The 22434-nt window shown below is 33.6% G+C and overlaps 1 protein-coding gene across 1 annotated transcript in view; it reads right to left on the reverse strand.

Annotated features, from left to right (window-relative positions):
* Nucleotides 1-22434, reverse strand: part of FHIP2A (FHF complex subunit HOOK interacting protein 2A) — a 40569-nt gene that overhangs the window by 13530 nt on the left and 4605 nt on the right. The window contains exons 2-13 of the mRNA XM_074233597.1: nt 20856-20934; nt 16244-16413; nt 14455-14559; nt 13998-14120; nt 12784-13077; nt 12406-12602; nt 11420-11534; nt 9582-9658; nt 9281-9473; nt 8900-9069; nt 2162-2305; nt 1132-1222 (exon numbers count right to left, since the gene is read on the reverse strand). Coding sequence (XP_074089698.1) covers nt 1132-1222; nt 2162-2305; nt 8900-9069; nt 9281-9473; nt 9582-9658; nt 11420-11534; nt 12406-12602; nt 12784-13077; nt 13998-14120; nt 14455-14559; nt 16244-16413; nt 20856-20934 — 1758 coding nt within the window. The remainder of the gene's footprint in view (nt 1-1131; nt 1223-2161; nt 2306-8899; nt 9070-9280; nt 9474-9581; nt 9659-11419; nt 11535-12405; nt 12603-12783; nt 13078-13997; nt 14121-14454; nt 14560-16243; nt 16414-20855; nt 20935-22434) is intronic.

Raw genomic sequence — 22434 nt, forward strand, 5'->3', positions numbered from 1 at the left:
AAGCTGTGAAGCCATGTTCTCAAAGTTCTCTCCTACTCACTTAACTTTAGGGAATCCTATCACCTCCATTATCAAATATAAAATCTTCTGGCATCCATCACCCTCCACAACTTAACTCTCTCCTATTTTTCTTTTTCTGATTTTTCTATACCTTACTCCCTCCATCCATTTTGCCATCCAGTGACACTGGCCTCCTTGTGGCAATGTCATTTAATCTTTGCATTTTCATTGATGCTCCTCATACCTGTAATTCTCTTCCTCCTCTCTGCCTCCTGGCTTACTTCCAAGTCCCAACTAAAATCCTCCTTTTCTAAAAAAAATTCCATCAATTCTCTCCAGTTTATTCTTTTTAGGCTTTTTGCAAGGCAATGGGGTTAAGTGGCTTGCCCAAGGCCACACAGCTAGGTAATTATTAAGTGTCTGAGGCTGGATTTGAACTCAGGTACTCCTGACTCCAGGGCCAGTACTCTATTCACTGTGCCACCTAGCTGCCCCTCCAGTTTATTCTTTATGGTTATTTGCACACAGCTACTTGCACCCCCCCCCCCAAAAGACTGTAAACTCCTACTCCTCAAGGGTGGAATCTATTCTTTATGTTTCTTTGTTTCGCCAGAATCCAGCACAGTGGCTGCCTGGTTTCAATGAACAATGAAGATTTTCCTTTCCCAGTCCTTCTCCAGTTTGGCTACTGGAGGAATGAAGATGTCAAGAGAGTTCCTTTCATTTTGGGGGATCAAGTGGTCAGATTTTCTTTCCTCACTTCTCCCTCGCTATAATGAGAGTTATAATTACTTCCTCTTCTGAAGGAAGGGAGAATTAAGTAGGGTAGGGAAGAGGGAGATGTGGTAGTAGAAGCATGGCAGCAAGATCCTATTTTTTCCTTTACCCGCCCCCCCATAGTGATGAGTTGAAAAGATCTGGTCTGGTGGGAGCTGGGGAGGAACGATGAGGAATGGCTAATTAGGAAGGAAGAAAGGAAGGAAAATAATTGAGTGGCAGGAAAGTATAAAGGGACACATGTAAGTCAAGTCTATATACACAATGAGGTAGAAATTGAAATATATACTATTCTTATTTCTGAGTCTGTACTTCCTTAAAGAATTATTGAAAAAATGAGTCGCTTCAACTTACCTGCCTATGTGCATCTCTGAGGTAGGTGTCATAACCTGTCCCTTCTACCTGGTAGGATGATTTTGCTTCATCAGGTACTAGACAGAGAAAACTTAAAACGAAAAAGTAAGACATTTGAAGTACTACTATTTCTTTAACAGTATCTTTAAAAGTAACTGCCTCCGCCTAGTGATGGCTTTTGAGCAGAGGTCAGTTACTTAAGAGGAGACTTAATTATTAATTTGAAAATTATAGATAATATATTACTAACTTGGATTTGGTTTCTTTTAACCTTAGTGACTCATGATAATCAGGCATAATATTTGTTCATCAGTGGAAACAGATTTTCACATCCCAAGTAAATTTAAGAAATTACTGATCTTAAGTAACATGCAAACCTACAATGACATCAAACCTAACATATTATGTGATCTCTAATTATAATAACAATATTCATAATAACAATAATGTCTGTCCTTTGATTTCAAAGACCATGACTTCAAGGGAGATGATGTTGATGACAAACACATGAATTAGATTTGGGTGAGGGGGGATGTGTTCAGTCACCAGCCTCACTTTCTCCTCTGGTGATCTCTAATTAATGTTTAAGCAAAGGAAGAAAAAGGTTATTGGTCATTGGGAAGCAGAGGCAAAAAACTACTTAAATTTTGTTGGCCTCATTTAGTAAAATCTAAACAAAAAAAAGAAAATGGACTGAAACATATATTTAGCCAAAAAAATTTATTTGAATTAAAAGATAATATTTCCTACTTAGACTAATATTTTAAGTTTAAGAATTCAAAAGAACAACTAATATTGGGGTTTTTTTTGCACATTTAGATTCTGGTAAAACTTATTTTCTCTTGGGCTTGATTCCTGCCCTCAGCTTTAATCTTTAAAGATGGCAAATAAGTTTTCTTATATTGTATTAAATAAGTAAAAGCTGTAGAAGGGAATGTTTCCATTGACTTTACAATATGTTTATGGAAAAAGTTGAACAGCTATAAAAAATTAAAATTAAAAACATTTAAATATTTTAACAGAAACTTACCTATTCACAATTTTATGGACTTCAGTTTTTCCATCATTTTTAGGGTGTTCTGGAGTAGTTGGTGGTGAAGAACTAAGCCACTCTTGATTTGACAAAGTATTTTCTGGTGAAAGATCAGTAAATAATGGATCTTCTTCCAAATCCCTAAATTAAATTTTAGAAATTAGGATGGGACTGAACCTTAAGAACATAAGATGCTGCAGAGCAAAGATTTAGATTTCTTAAAAAAGACTTCATATATAAAAACTAGAGACTCTTAGGTAGATCAAATGCATTTTTAAAAAGGCAGTAAAATATATTTGTTTAATAATTTATAGATACAGAAGTTGGTTTTAAACAGGAAAATGGAGAAGAAAGAGTAAGAAAACAAAAACAAAAACCCCACCTCTCCATCCATCCACTAAGTCAATACCACAGAGAATAGGTAATATAAGAGAAAAGAAAATAATGGCTCAGCAATTAATTCACAGAAGATTACATTCAAAAAAAGGAAGCCAACAATACCTGTGATCTCAAATTAGAGCAAGGGGTAAATAAAATAGTAAATGAATTTATAGATTTTAACTCAAGAATAGGATGTGATTCATACTACAATACAGGAATAGAGAGGTACATTTTATCCAAAAGGAAGACAAAAAGGTTAATCAAGTAGCATTGTAGACCAAGATGTACTCAAGCTAGGAGAACTACAAACCAGATGTGGGAGACATAAAAGAGAATATTTGGCTTAGGACTAACAAAGGTATAAAGTAACACTGTGGTAAGAATGCACCTGCTGGAAAGAAATGGACAAAGAGTTTCAGAAATAGCTCACAAATCTGCTACATAGGCATGAAAAGGGTAATGATAATGGCAAACAGGTATTTGGACATCTGCTTCAGCATCCCCTTTGCTGAAGCAGCAGCAGGATTAAAAGTAGAAGTTGGCTCAAAAAAAAAGATAAACTGATCTGAGGAACAAAATTTCCTTGATAAATGAAAATATTTAAAATAAGAAAGAGAATGATAATGTACTGGTCCAACAATGGTAGACATGTACAGAAAGATAAAATCAAGGGCAGATAAGCCGAAGAAAACTAACTAGCACAATCCATATCTGTCAGAAATGCTAAAAGTCAGAGTGAGAAGAGATTGGAAATGAAAATTAATATCAAAAAAAGTGGGGTTTTTTAGTGGGTTTTTTTTTTACAAACTATGTTGGAGGCAAGAAAAAAAATCAAAGGGACAGTCCTGCTATCAGTATTGGAAAGAATAATAACAGAGAATGGGATGACATAAAGAAGGTGGACCTACTCAATTCTTTCTCTGTTATCATTTTCTCCTATAAAGATCTTTAGTCGAAGAGATAAGTGAATGCATGGTAAAACAAAATAAGGGCCCTTAGACCTAGGCAAGCAACACCCTGAGGAAACAGAGACTTCTTACAAATGCAACTGCCAATGGCTGTTCTGTGCTATAGCTAAGAATGCTAAAGGTAGTACCAACTTTCAAAAATGGAAGCTCGTATTTCCTAAATTACAAGATGAACCTGACTAATTTCTGGCAAAATTTCAGAATGGATTGTTAAAAGCATGATTTTTCTGCACTTAGAAAAGGGTGAGTTGATTATTAAGAGTACATCAAGAACAAGTTATGCCAAACCAATATCATTTCCTTTTTTTGTACAGGATTACTAGAATGGTGAAACCAAGAAAAGGTGATAAATATGGTTACTGATTAAGTATATGATGAAGTCTTGGAACTATGTAGAAAAGATAATGAATATGGGCTGGATGATAGTAAAGTTAGATAGATTCAGAACTAGTTTAATAACTAAAATCAAAGAACAATGACAACCTGGATTGAAATTTCTAGTGAAGCAACCTGCCTTTGATTTAGATTTGTTTTGTTCACTATTTCTTTCATTTACTTCCTGAGGTATAAACAGCATGCTTATCTAATTTACAGATGGCAAGGGATCATCAATTTTGATTCAAGATCAGAACAATTTGTTAACTGAAAGGGGGAAAAAAGAATAAATATAGTTTTCAGATAGGGTGTAGGAAGTTTGCCAAGAAATGAAGAAAATAAATTTTATACAATGATAATGCCTAAAACAACTTGGAAAAGACAGATAGCAACTATTCTTTCAAAGGTGAAGAGTTTGGTAGCTAGAAGGGAAAGAAACTTTTATTTACTAGAAACTTGTGGAAGGAAAGTTCAGATGCTTAAAAGGTTAAAACAAACCAAAATGATAAATCATTTGTTTGGAGATTATTTGAGACCTAGATTTAATAAGTAAAAGAAAATGGGAGTTTGACATACCTGAAGCCTGAGTCAGGATGAGAAAAGTCTGAAGAGAGCAAGAGAGAAAGAGAAAGCAGAGTACAGTACAATCAGCTTTGAGTTTTGTGAAGAAGCCAGCAATAAGACAGTGAGTTACTTGCTTATTCCTTATCAGCTGAAGAAAATGGATTCTATTAGGAGACCACTATTGCTCATTATAGCAATGTAAAGCTTGGCAGTTGTGAAGCCTCTCACAACTATCTGCAGCTCTCTGCTGCTGTCTCTGGTTTGCAGTGGAAAAACAGGCAGAGGAAGAAAGGCTTTGAAGCTGATTTTCTGGTTTGATGAGCTGGCTAACAGCTGATTACATTGCTCATAAAGCAAGCAGGATGGTTCAGCTGTCCATCATCAGGGAATTAGTAACCAATAAAATAGTTTGATATTTTTTCAATAATGAGTTAAGAGTTTGGAAATGCTTCATCAGTTAAGAGGAAAAGAGAATTAAATTAGGTCAAAAGGGCAGCAGTTAGAAACAGGAAATTATTGATTAGAATAATGGCTTTCCATTACATAGATATTTCTGAATGGATCAATGATATCAAGGCATGCAATTTGGAGTTCTTGTGAATGACAGCAAACACATAGTTTTGCTCATTCATATTAAGTTTCTGTGAATATGTGGGTGGAAGACCATGAACTCGGTTTATGCAATAGATTGTCTATTCTTACATTTGCTGATACTGAGTGCTTATAAATGCTACTCTTGTTGCTTTTACCATATTGCTAAATAAATTATTATATAAGCTCTAATATCATAATTTTGGGTGACTGGGTTTGTTTTTGTGGAATCAAACTGGTAGAGATTCTATAGCTGCTGTGTTAAGTAGGAGTGTGTCCTTTCACAATATGGTACCCCTCACAACTAAAAAAAGTTTAAGTATAGTCATATGGTGGTGGCACTTCTCTGGAAATTCAGACCTGCCAGTATAAGGTAGAAGTGAAGATGACCTATCCAGGGCAGGGAGAGAGAGTGGTTCACATTCCATGAAAGGAATTGCAATGTGGAAGTCCATTTCAGAGATGCCCCACACATGTATTACATAGAACTAAAAGGAATTTTATAGGGCATCTAATCTCATCCTTTGATTTTTACACTAAAGTCCAGACATTAAGTGACTTACCCATACAGTAAGTAGCAGAGCTAGGATTCAACTCCAAGTCCTTCAACTATAAACTGACTACTCTTTCTATTGTACCAAACTGCCTCCCATAAAGATAGAAGTGATCTAAACAGTGATTCAAAAATATCTCAGTGGGGGTTGAATTAAGGGACAAATATAATAAGATATGGTTTAATAGGAATAAATGTAAAGGCCTACACTTGGGGTAAAAAAAAATCATTGCTCTAAGTACAAGATGGGGGAGGCATGTCCATATAATAACTCAAATGAAAAATATATATGAGATTTTAGTGAATTTAAACAGAATGATCCAATAATGTATCATAGGAACCAAAAAACTCCTTTGCTCTTAGGTTGCTCAGAAAAATAGAATGTATAGTACAAAGGACTATACCCTGGTAGATGACATCTATAGTATTTCATTCATATCTGAGTATTTCCATTAAGAAAAGAAAATTGCTATCTTTTGTTTTCATATCACTTTTGAAAAATATGTGGTTCCCACCTCCTTCTTGCCCCTTTACTATCTAGGGAGGCAAATTATTGTTATAATTTGTTTTTATTTCACTCTTAAAAAAAAAAAACCTCTCCTCTCCCTTTCACTAGTCATCCCAAGAAAGAAAGAGAGAAAGGGAGAAAGAGAGAATGAAAGAAAGAATGGGGGGGGGAGTAAATTAGTAAAACTAGAGAACCATAACAAAGTCTGAAAATATATGTAATGTTCCACCATCCACCTCTACAAAGAAGGGAGGGAAGTTTGGTGGTTTTTTAACTTCTACTTCAAGGTCAAGCTTGATGATTATAATTTTAGGAAACCACATTTTAAGAAAGACAAGAACTGCATAAAGTTAGCTAGTCTTGAGCAAAGCTCATGCCAGTACAGTATCCCAGGACAGCTAAAGAGATGAGTAGCCTGTAAAGCTTTGTGGCCATAAGGACCAAAAGTAAAGGACTCCTCTAAGAAAATCCCATCTTGGGCCATGGAAAAGGTAGAGAGGAGAGGGAAGGGAAATCTTAGGAATCCTATGGAATAGCAATAGGAAATAAGCAGTGCTTACTAGAACAGACCAGACTCTAGCTGTTTGATCCCTAATACCTTGCTCTGAGATATCAAAAAATAATTCTGAAGATCTAGTGCTCTGAATGTGATGGTGATGGTTTATGGAGCTTCACACTGGGAAACGGAAAGCAAAAGAACTTAAGGATTCCAGGTGGAGAACAAACAGGGCTGATAATCCAAAAAAAGCAATGGGATCAAAACAATGACTATGTCTTTTGGGATATGTTACTCTACTCCCAACAAAGAATGAACTGCCATAAAATATAGTCATATATTTTTTGGATTATAGCTACTTCATGAATTTGTTTGCACAACTCTCATTTTATTTGTAATAAGTTATTTTTTCTTGAAATTAATGGTAGAGGAGAGAAAGAGGTCAGAAGAAGGTGGGTAGGAATAGTAAAGTCCCTCCCTTCAAATATGAGGGAAAATAACTTTTAAATGCACAGAAAAGAACAAAAGAAGCACAGGCAAATAGGACAATTTTGAGAGCAACATGTGGAATTAATGTTTTTAAAATCCAAACTTCCTTTTGTATGAAAATGCCTTTGAATTTAAGTTCATAATTTTAAAAAGCAAATTAAAAAATAAATCATAGTATTCAGGATGGAGGGGGGGAAAGGAATTTGAAGACATGTCATAAACATGACTGAAGAACTATTTACCTAAAAAAGAGATTTAAGGATGCCATGACAGTTACCTTTGTATGTACATGACAGACTAACCTGTGAAAGTGAGATTAAATTTGCTTTATCTAGACTCAAAAGACTTAGTAGAAGAAATAGATAAAAGTAGTAGATGGTACAGGTTAGCTAGATGGTACTCTGCATATAGTGCTGGGTCTGGAGTCCAGAATATTCATCTTCCTGAATTCAAATTTGACCTTACTAGCTATGTGATCCTGGGCAAGTCACTTAACTCTGCCTTAGTTTCTTTATCTATAAAATGAGCTGGAGAAGGAAATGGCAAACTCTCCAGTATCTCTGCCAAAAAAATCTCAACTGGAGTCACAAAGAGTTAGACATAATTGAAAAAAAATGCAAAGTGTCAAATTTCAGCTCAATATAAGCAAAATTCTTTAATGATTAAAGATGTTCATAAGTAGAGTAACCTGCTTCAGAAATGTGAAGACTTTAGTGATGACTAGAAAGGAGAAGCTAAACAATAAATCATTAACTATCTTGTAATTCATCATGAATTAAACTAGACATTTCCAACTCTACCAATTATAAGTTGTATATTAGCACTAAAATTCTATTTCTGTTCATTAAACAGCATGTCATTTAGCTGACAAAAAAAATTTGAGGAATATTGTACTACTATGTAACTGATAAGTTAGTTTTTGTTAATGCAAATCAATTTTGCTTTAAGCTTAACGTAGAACAATTTTTTTTGAGATTAAAATATCCATGTTAATGTCTAGAACCTGTGATTTCATCAGTGTAAGTATAATTGTTGAGGGAATATCCTCCAATGATAAAGTCACAAGCTGCAGAGTTGCCTTAGGTTCAGAGGGATTACATGGCTTTTTCATGATCACATAGCTAGTTAAGTGGCAGAAATGGAGTTTGAACCAATGTCTTCCTAATTTTAATTCTGGTAATCTAGTAATAAGTCCAGTATTACTATGCTATGCTGACATGGCACCTACGTTTTATTCAACTAAACTTTTAAAATGTTTTGGAACAGGGTTTTCATCTCCCAGATAAAAATGAGACAAGGAGAAAGAGAAAGGAAAAAGCGTAATAGAAAGATTATAAGGAACATGAAACTAAGCCATAAGAGAATCAGGGAAGGTAACAAGGATGTTTATGTTATAGAATACTTATGGAGAATATATGGCTTTGTCTTCATATTTTTAAGGCCTTCATTAAATGAAGAAAATATCATTTTTTTATGAATAGGGAAAGAGTACAACCAATTATTACTTTTTTGTGGAATGGGGGTGGGGAGGAGCAGTGAAAATAAGAATTCAGCTTAAAGATAGAATTTCCAAGAATTACAGCTGTCCCTAAAACACAATGGGTTCCCTTGTCAAATTATGATTTCCTGTCATTGGAGCTGTTCAAGCAGAGCATGAATTTAATGATACTTATTTATCTTGTATATAGAAAGCATTCATGCATTAGATATGAAGTTGGACTAGGTTATGGCTCAGATTGTTTCAATTCTAAGATTTCATGTTTAAGAAACTGTCTACTTAAGATGCTCAGTTGACACATTAAAAACTTACACTGCTCCTGCTATTAATCCATTCTCCACCACATCTTTATCTTCTGGGCATAAAGGTTTATATTCTGTGTAGTTTCTTTCTTCAAGATTTCTCAGAACCAAGTTATAAAGAATGTGCTCATTGGGTTTTTGTAATAGATGCTCAAACATCCTTAAAGTCATAATGCTAATCTGTAACCAAAAGTATAAGAATGAATTTTAAAATATCTTAAAATTATTATTCTTGCCTTTGTGCACAGTTTTTGTTTATAATTTTAGTAACTAAATACAAGGAAAATATATATAATATATAAACATCTATATATTGGATATACATAAGCAGATATTAGTACCTTTAAACATTCTAAAGACAAATTCAAAATTGTTCTTTTTTTTCCCTCACCTCATCAGATATATGATCACAGTGCTCAATTAATCTATGCCGAAGTGGATGTCTGTTAATTTCTGCTAGTGTCTCTGGTTCCCTCTGCTCTCCAAGAATAAAAGAAACCATTTCTTGAAGTAAAACATCAGAGGTTACTTGTCGAACAATGCGATGGAGTAAAGCAGTAGATGTCAGAATACCCATCTCTGAACTGAACAAAGTAAAAAGTTAAAAAAATACTTAGTGATAGGACAAAAGACTAACCTGACATAAGATCACTGATTTTAATATTGATTTTCAATGGAAAGAAGCTACTCACGTTTGCATTAATTGTGGTTCCATAACACCAATGAAGAATCTCTCCCGAACAGCTCTGGCCAGTGCAACAGCAGCAGACTAAAATACAGTATTAGAGCAACATTTTGTAAATTGAAAAAAATAACATATTTTAAATAATATTCAGGAAATTTCTTAAAAACTAATTCTCTAATTAGGTAGGGGAAAATAATCTTCCTCTAGTATATAAATATACAATATATTTATATGAACTCAGACTGAGAAGGATCATGTATAAAACAAATAAGAGTGCTGGATTTGGGGTCAGGAAGATATAGGTTCAAAAAATGCTTCTAACAGATGTTGGACTACAAAGAATTAGACAACTCTCAAAGACTATAAATCTTGCTCTTGAAGAAAATCATGACATCAGGGGATATCATGACTTAGAAGTGAACTGGATTTAGGGGAGGGGGGCTATGCAAAGTCACCAGCATCACTCTCTCTCTGCCAGAGTCCTCTGAGTTCAGTGACCAAGCTATGGGGGTAAGAATGACTGAAGAAGATAAGTTGACAACGGCACTGGTGGAAGGGAGCTCCTGCATCAACAATGCCACTCACACCTGGTCAGTCCTCTCCTCCAAAATTCCATCTGCCCTGGAACTCCTAACACTTCCCGAGCCTCTGCCCCTACCTAATGAGAAGATGGAGAGTGCAGAGCTTCTCCCAGAGTCTTGATTTAAGAGGAGCACCCAGGCCAGTCATCTTTTATTTCCCCCTTGGCCACAGTCCTACCCAGGCACCTATCCCTGGGCTTTAATTTCCTTTGTGGGTTACCCTCCCCCACAGACTGGAGGCTTCCTGCAGGAAAGGACAGTCTTTTTTACTTTCTTTGTATCCCCAGGGCTTAGTCTAGCCTGGCACAAAAATAGTGCTTAGCAAGTATTTATTGACTGACCAACAAGGTCCCTGGTGCCCTCAACCCAGGCACCCGGATGATACATTCTTCTGGGCCAATGTCCAGAAGTAAGAGGGAGAAGGCATAAATGGCATCTATTCACCTTTTGAGTTTATGAACTAATTTGATGGCTGTTAAGTTCATGAATCTTAAAAATATTTTCATTTAAGGAAAAAAATACTTATTTGAAATAAATTATCTTCTCCAGGAAAATGATCTGATTCAGAAAACTAGTGACTAGACTAGTATGTATAGTGGACTTGGGAGTCAGGAAGACAATCATTTGAAATCTACTTCAGATACTCCTGTGGACAAGTCACAGACCCTCCCTTGAGTTTCAGCTTCCTCCCTTGTAAACTAAGAAAAATACCAAGCCCTTCTTCCCAAGGCTGTTAAACTGATGAAACTAAAGAATGCCTGTCAAGGGTCTGGAAAGTCCTGAAAGCTCCACATGCTTGCCACTAGAATTACTCTTTAAGTCATGGAAGGCAAAGCATCCTAGGTAAATGGTAGAAGTACTTGAAGTCAATCTGCTAAGTAAAAGCTAAAATGGAGTTTCCTTTTCAAGTGTAGAAGGAACACATGGGATAATCTACTGATTATCATAGGAATAAGTACAATGGCTCCTTCCTATTAAAAAGGAAGTTTTCTAAGTTTCTCAAAGAAAAACTTTACTTTCAATATGTTGTGTAATATCCCATTTTAGACACTAAAAAATGAGGGCAAAATAATTTGTTCAGAGTAATAAGAACCTCAGTTTGTTTACATCTTCCTAGGAAAAATTATTTGTTTTTTAAATTAGACTATGCAAACCTTATTAAGATACTTAAAATCTATCTTGGATTACATTCAAGAAGTTCAAATTTCACATTTATACAAATTTATATTTTTTGAATGATCTGTGAGTCAAAGATATTTCAAACCTTTTGTGCTTCTTTAATTAGTTGATCACAGTAATCAAACCAAGAGAGAAAGGAAATTAAGGCTCGTTTTCCTGGAAAAGCCGATGCATCTTCTTTATGACTATATGAATCCAAACTGTAATATATAGAAAAGTTTAATTACAGCTTTTAAAAAGCACACACTTCATTCTGTCACCTGCATTCATTTCTTGTTCATAAATAAGAAAAGCAAGAATAACTACAAAAAACACAGATTGTTTATACAAGTAGTGAAAGGGAAACAAACAAGTGTTAGAAAAATAAATCATTCCAGTTATCTTTTTTAGTGCGCAGAAATGGAGGCATTAAAAAAATAAATGGGAGTTTAAAATGAGTAAAGAAAATACGCTTGATTACTTCCTCTCACCTTTGGCATAATCTCTGGACACTAACAATAGAAAGTTAGGTTGCCTGGTTGTTGTTATAGAAGAGAAGTGAAAGAAGGTAAGAGATTTTGCAAATAAATGATAAAGAGATAGTGAAGTGTTATTTCCCTTTTCTGCTGTGCAGAGTGATTTTTGTTGTTGGAGAGCTAAATAAGAAGTCTCTTTTTTCAAATAAGAGACTAAAACAATTCTAATTTTAAAAAAAGTAAAGGAAGGGCAGAATTTAAAAGTAGATATCCCAAGCATGCAAGTAACCAAATATATGAAGATTCTCTCCAGAGTTAGGGAACTTGATTCCTGAATATGAGATTGAGAACTGTCTATAAAGATTATCTATTTTAATCAAAGATACGGAAAAGTGGTTTAAATATATAACTGCTTGTATTCTCCAATAGCCATTACAATAAATCATTCAATATTAGATATTTCTACAAAATTGAAACAGAGTAGTGAAATGTAAATACATCTGGAAGAGAAATGACATACAATTTTCAAAAGTAAAGGTCACAGTAAAACAGCAATTACTGAAGAATTTAGAATTTAAAATTTTTTTTATGGGGAAATATAAATGAAGTTTCTTACCCCCAGTTAATTGCTTCCACTGTTTCAATATCTAAGGGATCCACAGTCTGAGGTAAGGCCTTATAGAGAGCAGCAAGTCTATCTGTCAGTAGTTCACAGAGGCAAGTGCTCTGGGTAAGGCATTTGGCAGCTGCAGGTTCTGGCAAACTTACTAACAACATCAGACCCTCACAGGCCTTCACAGCAATTCGGCCATCCTATAAAAAAGAAAAGAGCAGCTCCTCAAATCACATACTGACTACCAATAAGCAGTTTTAGAGAAAAAATTTTGAAATATTAATCTATTTTCTTCTAATCTAAGAACAGATGTTTTCATTCTAAGTGTTATTTCACCTCTTTATTATCACAATCATGTGAGAGAAAAAAGGCAGAACTTACTGGGCTTCTAGTAAGATTCAGCAGAGAATTCACTAAATTGTAATCCTGATGGGGACGAGTAGCAGACCCCTCAGGCACTGAGGTGACATTCAGCTGATCTAGACGCGTAGAGAGATCATCAGGCTGATGAGGAAGATTGTCTTCTGACTCTGCTGGTACCATTCCAATCCTACCAGGTAGGTCCTCAGACAAACAGGATGGCATTGGATCTGTTGTCAAGGAATCCTGCCCTTTCACTGCATCCTCTGAAACAACATCTGAGTCTCCTTTGGAAGCCAATGATTTTAACTTGTTCTGAAAAGAATCACAGTATTTTCAAAGTCACACCAACAGTCTAAAAATGACCAAGCCTGGGGAGGAAAGCAAACTTTTCTATAATAAATATTTTATAAATACAGGTATTGTATCAATCAACAAGCTATTAATTATCCCCAGAAAAAATACTGCAAATATAGACATTCAAATAGATTTAATATATATCTTTTTAGCAGAGATAAGTGACTACGATTTTGGTTATTATTTGCTTTAACTTTATTGATACTGTGTGTGTGTGTGTGTGTGTGTGTGTGTGTGTATAAAATAAAACAGAAAAAATTTTGAGACTAGATCTAAATTTTATAGTCATGTCATTCTGAAGACCATATAAATTAGAATTCCAATAAGATCTTGAGCTTAACATGCTTCTAAATGAAGATAGAAAAGGGAAAATTTCAAATAACTAATATTACACTCAAGATTTTTCAATAAATCTAAGTTCCTATAAGGGTAAACATCTTCACATATCTTGATATTTGTACTCTTTAACAAGACTAAATTACTAAATTACTATCCTCAAAGATAAGATTCCAAACTTTCTGCTACTATAATTTGTTTTTCCTGAAACACAAAAAGAATTTTAAAGTAAAGGAAAAGATCAAAGCAAAAGTTTTCAGTTGGGGCACATAAATAGAGAAGCAAAAAAACTGTATCACAGATATAAATTTGAATCCATCATAAACTCTTTTAAAATGATTAGCAAGTGATTTCAAGATTTTCCTTTTGGGGAAGCTAGGTGGGAATAATTTAGTTGGGAATAATTTAGCAAGTGCTAAATAAAATGATAAATCTTAGCAATTGATAAAAGTAGTTTAAGTCTTCAGTATTTTCTTATAAAATTATACACAGAAGCCAGTATTGCTTAACTTTAGTCATAAAACATACTTCTTTCTACCTACCTCAAGAAAAAAATTGACCAAGTAGGGATCTTGTTTCAATTTTGCACACACTATACAGAGAAACTGGATTTCTTCATTTTCAGTTGGCGTTGCAAGAACTTCACCACAAAGTCTGATTAATTTCTGTTTTAAAAAAATGGAATACAAGTTACAGTAAAGATTTTTTGATACTTTAAATAATTAGATGTAAACCATATGTTATGTAGATAAGAAAAAATATTCTCACTTTTTGACATATTAGTTTATCTTCAATATTTGAAAAAATTGATAATTATATATCAGTGAACTTTAACATTATCTTATACATAGCTGGTACTCAAATATTTGATTAGAACTAAACATTCACTTTTAAAGGTAAGTTTATGTATTTTTAGAACATTTAGGAAAATATTTAAAATAATATCTGTATCAAACCAAATAAAAGAATTAATCTTAGGTTAGAGAAGGGAAAAAATACCTGTACTGGTCTGTGTACATTAATGTGTGGAAGCAGTGGCTGCCGGATTCTTCCTAAAAGTTTGGTATAGAAAGTTAGTACCTGCTGCTTCATTCCTGGAGGACACTAGATACAAACACAAGAAAAAAAGAGAAATATATGGTAAAAATGTATTTAACTTCACAGTGAAGAAATTGGAAAAATAATTTTCACTATTTTATTGCCTTTTCAAAATTACAACATGCAATTATATATTTAAAATATAAGAATGAAAATATCAAGTATTATAATTGGTATTCCAGAAATAAAATTCTGTAAATAGACTATATAGTTTGTAAAGTTAAAGACTTGTTTGTTGACAAAATAATGGTGATAGCTAAGTTAAGTACTAGCAAAGTCAGGTTACATATATATTCTAAGTGCTGGTCACAACTGAAGTGTTTACTATTTCCTAATGTGCAAACATATAAACAAATGGGATTCTATGGCATAAATTACACAAAAAGACTTACTACCATATTTAATATTGTTAAATAATCTGCACTGAACTTTTTACAACTTGTAAAGATCTTAATATGATTTTTGAAATACAAACCCAAATATATATATTTCTAAACATGAAATACTGACTAAAAATTAAAGAAAACTAAGAACTGATACTGTGAGATTAAATATAATAATGAAGTTATAATAGTCAGGTCTCCTATAAGCAATACTAATTATATTGCTTTTCAATGAGCACTTTCTAAGCATCAAAACAAAACTTCAGTTACAAGTTTATTCAGTTAATTCACATGTTGCTCTCATTTCATGCTAACTATGTGTAATCATTAATAAAAAATACATTGCCACAGTCCATATTATTTTGCTAAAGAATCATTATCTTTATCCAATACTTTTAGTAAGAAGGATTAAAAAAACAGTGAAAAATGAGGGGCAAAACCTCTAGGACACTAGGAAGAAACAAAAAATTGATTGAATATTGAAGAATTCAAAAAGACAATATATTATTTAGTACTGTCTATGTATATGAATGTTCACAAATATATAAATCAAACATATACACACAATATGTATTACTCTGCATTATATATAATCACTAATAATTTTAGTCAATTTAAATTTATGATATTTAAGAAGATATGCTTAAAGGAAATTTGACTTCCATGTGTACTTCTTTGAACATCATTCATAGATAAAAATCAGATTATAAGATTTTATATTGCTGGAAGAGAACAAATACATCATCTAGTACCCAAGTCATTATTTGAAAGGTGAGGAAACTAAAAGCTAGATTATCCTAATTGGTATACGTGGGTCAGTCAGTGCAAAAGCACATGAAACAAGAGATATATAGTCAGAATCCAGACCATTTCCCCCATCCCATCATCCTGTCTACCCTGGCCATTTTTTGACTGGCTCTTTTGTTTGCTGATGATTTCTTTTAGGTCATAGAACCTCCTGAGATCATGCACTGAGAGATTTAATCACCTTGCTCTAGAAATTTCACTGAGGTTCAATTTATTCTGACTAGTATGTCACATGATTCACTATAAGTCGCTTCATATTCTGTCCATCTGTTTGTCCTTCCATCCAATCTACCTAATCTTTCATGTAATACTTTTCAATATAGCTAGTAAATTATTTGTTATTCAAAATTTTGAAATGAATGCTCTCTGCTCACTGAGAAAAAGTCTACAGAAACAAATTAATTTTATCAAGTCTGACTTCTAGTTATTTCATATTCTAATTTCAAATTATTCATAAAGTATGATAAAATGCATCAGAACAGAATGAGTTAAGAACTTACATCAGCTTTTCCTAATGTGTACAATGTTTCCAGGATCTTGTGATGAAGTAAATATTCCATACAAGGCCCAGTCTCTCCAGAGTCTAGTTCATTTTCTTCTTGTATCAAGATATCAAGCATCTGTTCCAGGTGAGATGGAATGTTTGTATCTGTCACTGGAGCTTTATCATCTAAAGAGTAAAAACAGTATCCACCAAACTTATACATTAAAATACATCTTTTTAAAACTTTTTTTAAACTTTCTTACCACTATTCAGATTCTTTAACATGTGGGTGAATCCATATCATAATTTGTTTTCTTATTAAAAATAACACTTTTTGCCATAATTCTATTCAAAGAATCTATTCAATATTCTGGATAAAATTTTGTTCATCCAAAATAACTAACAATAAACTCTTTTGCATTTATCAAATTTGTAATTTTACTTCACTGTAACTGTTTTCCTCCCCCCACCTAATTATAAGGCCATGAACATTTTTTTGTTGTTGTTTTTGCAAGGCAATGGGGTTAAGGTGACTTGGCCAAGGCCACACAGCTAGGTAATTATTAAGTGTCTGGGGCTGGATTTGAACTCAGGTACTCCTGACTCCAGGGCCAGTGCTCTATCCACTGTGCCACCTAGCCTCCCCACCATGCACATTCTATTTTTATGGTCTCTATCTCCAATAGGTACAATGCCCCATGTAGGTGCTTAATAAATTATTATGGAATTAAATAGAATTGCAATATATTTTCCACAAGAGAACATGGATATAGAAGGAAATAGCAACACATTACCACAACACTTCCTAAAGTAACAACTAAAGTGCTGAACTTAAACCATAGTTTGAAAACCTGGTTTTTAAGATGAATTGTGAAGAAAACTGTCTGGCTGAGAGTACCCTTGGGGTCAGTGTTGGGAAGAAAGCTAGAGAGGTTTGAACTTATTTTTATATTATAATAGCAGATTAGAGAATGAGCTTGACCCAGAATTTAATAAGAGGAAGAAAGTGACCTAGATGACACCTGTAAAATTGTGCAACAATTTTAAAGATCTTAAGATTTTAAAATCAATTCTCTTGCAGCAATGTTATATATGACTGGAAATTATGATATACAGTCACAATGACTTGATTCCAAAGTAGGGGTCTTTTACTTACTCCCTATATGCTCATGTGTTCAAAAATTTTAATAGCAGTTCTTTTTGCAACAGCAAAGAACCAGAACATCAGAGGGTGTCCAATAATTGGGAAATGGTTAAACAAATTCTATAACAGAATAACACTAAACTTTTAAGATATGAGAAGAGACGGCTTCAGAGAAACCTGCAAAGCTTGTAATGAAGAGATGCAAAATAAGGACAATAAGTAAAACAATTTATACAATAATAACAATATTATAAAGACAAACAACTTTGAAAGACTCAAAAACTATGATCAACACAATGGCCAACCCTAAATTCCTGAGGTCCAATGATTACCTACCTCCTGATTGAGATGTAATAAGATTCATCATGAAAAATGAAACATACACTTTGAGCCATGGAATGTTTTGTTTGACTATTAGCCACCAAGAATCTTGTTTTTCTTATTTTGTTTGGGGAAGGTAAGGGTGTGAAAGGGAAAGAGAACAAAATTTTACTGAAGTAATTATATTTAAAAAATATATATAATTGGGGCAGCCAGGTAGTACAATGGATAGAGGACCCAAGTTCAAATCTGGCCCCAGACGCTTAATAATTGCCTAATTGTGTGACCTTGGGTAAGTCACTCTTAACCTCATTGCCTTAAATAATAAATAAAAATTAACTGGAAGGAGTTCACAGGATCATTGAATTAAGTACTGGAAGAGATCTGACCTTAAGAAGTCATCTAATTCAACCCCTTTCATTTTAAAAAATGAAGAAACTGAAGCCCAGAAGTTAAGTCACTTGCCCATAGTCACATTAAGTATTAGATACACAAAGAAAAATAAACCCAGGTCCTATGAACAAATCAGTACTCTTTTTAAAAATTTTTTTCTTTTAGGTTTTTGCAAGGCAAATGGGGTTAAGTGACTTGCCCAAGGCCACACAGCTAGGTAATTATTAAGTGTCTGAGACTGGATTTGAACTCAGGTACCCCTGACTCCAGAGTCAGTGCTCTATCCACTGTGCCACCTAGCCGGCCCACAAATTAGTACTCTTTACAATACACTATACTGCTTCTAATATAGAAGTGGAAGAAAGCTTAAAAGTCATAAAGTCTGATGTACATTTTTATTAAAAAAACAAAGAACTAGGACCCAAAACCATCAAATAAACTGTCGAAGTTTAAATAGAACTTTTTGGTATTTGAGGTCAAGTCCTTTGATTTCAAATTCAACACTCACCCCACTGTATTATTACCTCAACAGTCCTTTCAAGCTCTAAAGCTATGATTCTAGTTTCTCAAAATTGTGGGTCATCCAAAGGTCATAGAGACTCAACAATACTTTTAAGCTATATGCTTAATAAATATATGATACATGTTTCTTTTTTCAAGAAACATTACCAACATTAACTTGCCATCAAAAAGATGAAAAAGATGTCATTCCAGAGATGTCTGAATACAAAAAAAGATGGATTAACCATGCACTGAGAGTAAACCATGTTACACTGGTATCAATATAATGTTAAAAGACAGAGGAAAATCTTCAGCACATACTGGATAACCCTGGGAAATACTGATGGGAAGACATGCTTAAGAACCTCAGAAAATAAGAAGACAAGGATAAGTTTCTATCTACACTGTTAAAGAAGGAATGCCAGCATAGACAAAATAATGAATTCATGAAAGTTTTAAAGAATTATTTTAAAGTCCATGTTACTATCATAATACATTTATTACTTACCTGAATATAAACATAACACCAAATTCTTGCTTAATTCCTAAGTCTTCTCTGAAATCTAAATTTAATATACACTGTACCACATTGTTATAATTCAATTTGACAATTAATCATTTAATCATATATTTTCTATGAGTAAGACATGCTGCAAGAAGACAAAGGATCCAAACTTAAAAAAAACCCCAACAGTTTCCTATGGGTAGTGAGGTAAGACAGTGGATAGAGCACCAGCCTTCAATTCAGGTGGACCTGACTTCAAATCTGACCTCCACTCACTGATTAGCTGTGTGACCTTAGATAAATCACTTAACCAACTGCCTCTCAAAAGAAAAACATGTTTAAAAAAAAAGTCTTTTACCTTAAGAAACTAACATTCTAGTAGGAATATACTTGATGTAGCATTGATTTACATAAAGTGTGAGATTGTTTCATTCTTTTTACTAGTATCACCAGGTACTTGGCACAGTGTCTAACACAAAGTATAGGTGCTTAATGAATATTTGCATTTATACTGTGTATGACACATATGTTTAATAGCATTTATTAAATTCCTATTTATTTTTTGCCTGGAACCAAGGTACGTAAGGGGAGTTTGAAAGGAAATAGAAGACTGGTCCTTGTCCTTGTTCAGTTTATAAGTAATTCTTATGTGTTAATGTTTTATCTACCAAAAGATATGGGAAATTTCTTGAGAATGGAGTCTATACCATTTCTTTTTTATTCCCTGAGACAGTTCTGATGACAAGTACTGGAAAGATAGCTACTGGCTCTCTGTCTTTGCACTGGTGGTCTTGCTCATGTCTGAAAACTCATGTCCATTTCTTAGAATGTTTAACTCGCTTCCTTCAAAACTCACCTTAAAATCTCTCTTCTAAATGCACTGATCCACTCAGTTGCTATTGCCATAAAATACTTGCATTTGCTTATGTGTATATACTCTCATTTTCCTCCAATAGAGCTCCCTAGAGGCAAGGGCTGTTTCATTTTCCTCTTTATGTGCTCAGGGTCTAGGATAGTCCTTGGCACTAAATAAATGCTTATTGAACAGTTGAGTGAATGATTTTTTTTAAATATTGGTTTGAAAATTACTCATTTATTTCCCACAAATTCAACAGATAATCATGACTATTCAAAATGGACTATTTGTATTTCTCATTTAAAAAATTACTACTAGAAAAATTCCTTAATGTTGAAAAATGAATGAAAAGAAATTGAACTGTAGGGTCGGCTAGGTGGCTCAGTGGATAGAGCACCGGCCCTGGAGTCAGGAGTACCTGGGTTCAAATCCGGTCTCAGACACTTAATAATTACCTAGCTGTGTGGCCCTGGGCAAGCCACTTAACCCTATTTGCCTTGCAAAAATCTAAAAAAAAAAGCTGAACTGTATCATGGTAAATGTGTTAACTTCATGGTGCTGAGGATGAGGGGGAATGAGAATTCAAGTGAGAACAGTCATCAGGAAAGGTAGGAGAGGACCCTTAATAAACATTTCTGCAAATTTCTATTCAGATTAAACAGAAAAAAAGGTAGTTAAAAAATTAGAACCTACACTAAAGGACACATTTCCAATTATAGAGAATAAAGAATGATGGAAAATATTGATTAGTATTTGTCTTTGCTACCGTAGGACACTTTTCAAAATGTGAATACAAGCAAAGTCAGTTGTTTGGTGTTTTTTTTTAAACTCCTTTTGGAGGCAACTTAAGTAATGAAAAAATCTAGCATTTCTTCACATACAATTTCTATATATAATACAAAAATTACCTGAAGTCTCTATGTAGTAATGGGTAATTGCCTTCCAGTGATAAACAAAATCTTCTTGTAAAGGAAGAGAAGGTGCAAGCTACAAAAAAAAAACAAAAAAAAAACAGAAAAAGAAATACCTCATAATTTAGAATATAGGAGTATTTTAATTTTTCATAGACGTAAAATGATCACTTTTCAATGCCTTTAGCTCTAGGTCAATTATTAAAGTAAACCATAAAAATTTAGTTGAGAAAATAAAAATAGAATGTGTACAAAAGGTGGAAAATATAAATTATCAATACAAGGATCATGATTTAGCATTACCGTTAGGGTTTTTTTTAAGGTTTTTTTTTTTTTGCAAGGCAAATGGGGTTAAGTGACTTGCCCAGGGCCACACAGCTAGGTAATTATTAAGTGTCTGAGACCGGATTTGAACCCAGGTACTCCTGACTCCAGGGCCGGTGCTCTATCCACTGTGCCACCTAGCCGCCCCAGCATTACTGTTAGAAGATTATCTTTTCTTGGCATGGTTTAAAAATTTTTTTTTAATTAATCAATCTCCTGGTAAGGATGTACCATATTTTTAATAAAAGAAAAGAGTTAATACATCCTCATTTTGCCAATATTTATTCTTAAAAAACATATCAATATTATCAGCTGAATGAAACTATATCAAGGGAACTTTCTACTTTGGACTTTAAAACATAAAACAGCACTATTTCCACATCAGCAGAAAAAAATGCATAAAGCCAACTAAATAATCAGACTAAAGACAATACTTTTAGTGACACTTAAAATTAAATCTTTTGGGGCGGCTAGGTGGCACAGTGGATAGAGCACCGGCCCTGGAGTCAGGAGTACCTGAGTTCAAATCCAGACTCAGACACCTAGCTGTGTGGCCCTGGGCAAGCCACTTAACCCCATTTGCCTTGCAAAAAAAAAAATAAAATCTTTCCCATATGTTATATTAGATAATAAATGAATATCACTTATTTTAGCAAACTGTCACTTTAGCAATAATAGCTATTACCTTGTCACAATTTTATACCTCAAAAAGGCATTTTCTATTTCTACTTTGAAATTCATTTCAGGACATTTTAAGAATCAAAATTGCATATTTTTCATGCTTCATACATGACAGTTATAGAATCTAAGATTTCTACCAAGAGAAAAAGAAAAATTGATCCAGATCCAAATATTTTAGCAATATAGTTTGTATTACATAAATATAACCTGACATTTTGTGATGTTGGGAAATAATCTATCATTTCATAAAAATTTGTATCACTTTATTAAAGATAGAAAGGCAGAGAGCCCATTAGGATAGTGATAACATATGTCATCCTGAACATAAGACCCAAAATTCCATACTATTTCTCTTATTTTTATGAAAATTATTAAGTATAAGAAATGCCAGAGAAGACTTGAAATTGGAAATACCAATACCTAAGCGAATCCTTGAGTGCTTAACAGGATACAGATATTCAAATATTTCCCAAGTTTCCAAGTAAAAGAAAACATGCTTTTAACAAACTGTATTTGGTTATTCACATACATAAGTACAGACACGTGTGTGTGTGTGTGTGTGTGTGTGTGC

This window comes from Macrotis lagotis, chromosome 4, assembly GCF_037893015.1.
Source record: "Macrotis lagotis isolate mMagLag1 chromosome 4, bilby.v1.9.chrom.fasta, whole genome shotgun sequence".
Taxonomy (NCBI): domain Eukaryota; kingdom Metazoa; phylum Chordata; class Mammalia; order Peramelemorphia; family Peramelidae; genus Macrotis; species Macrotis lagotis.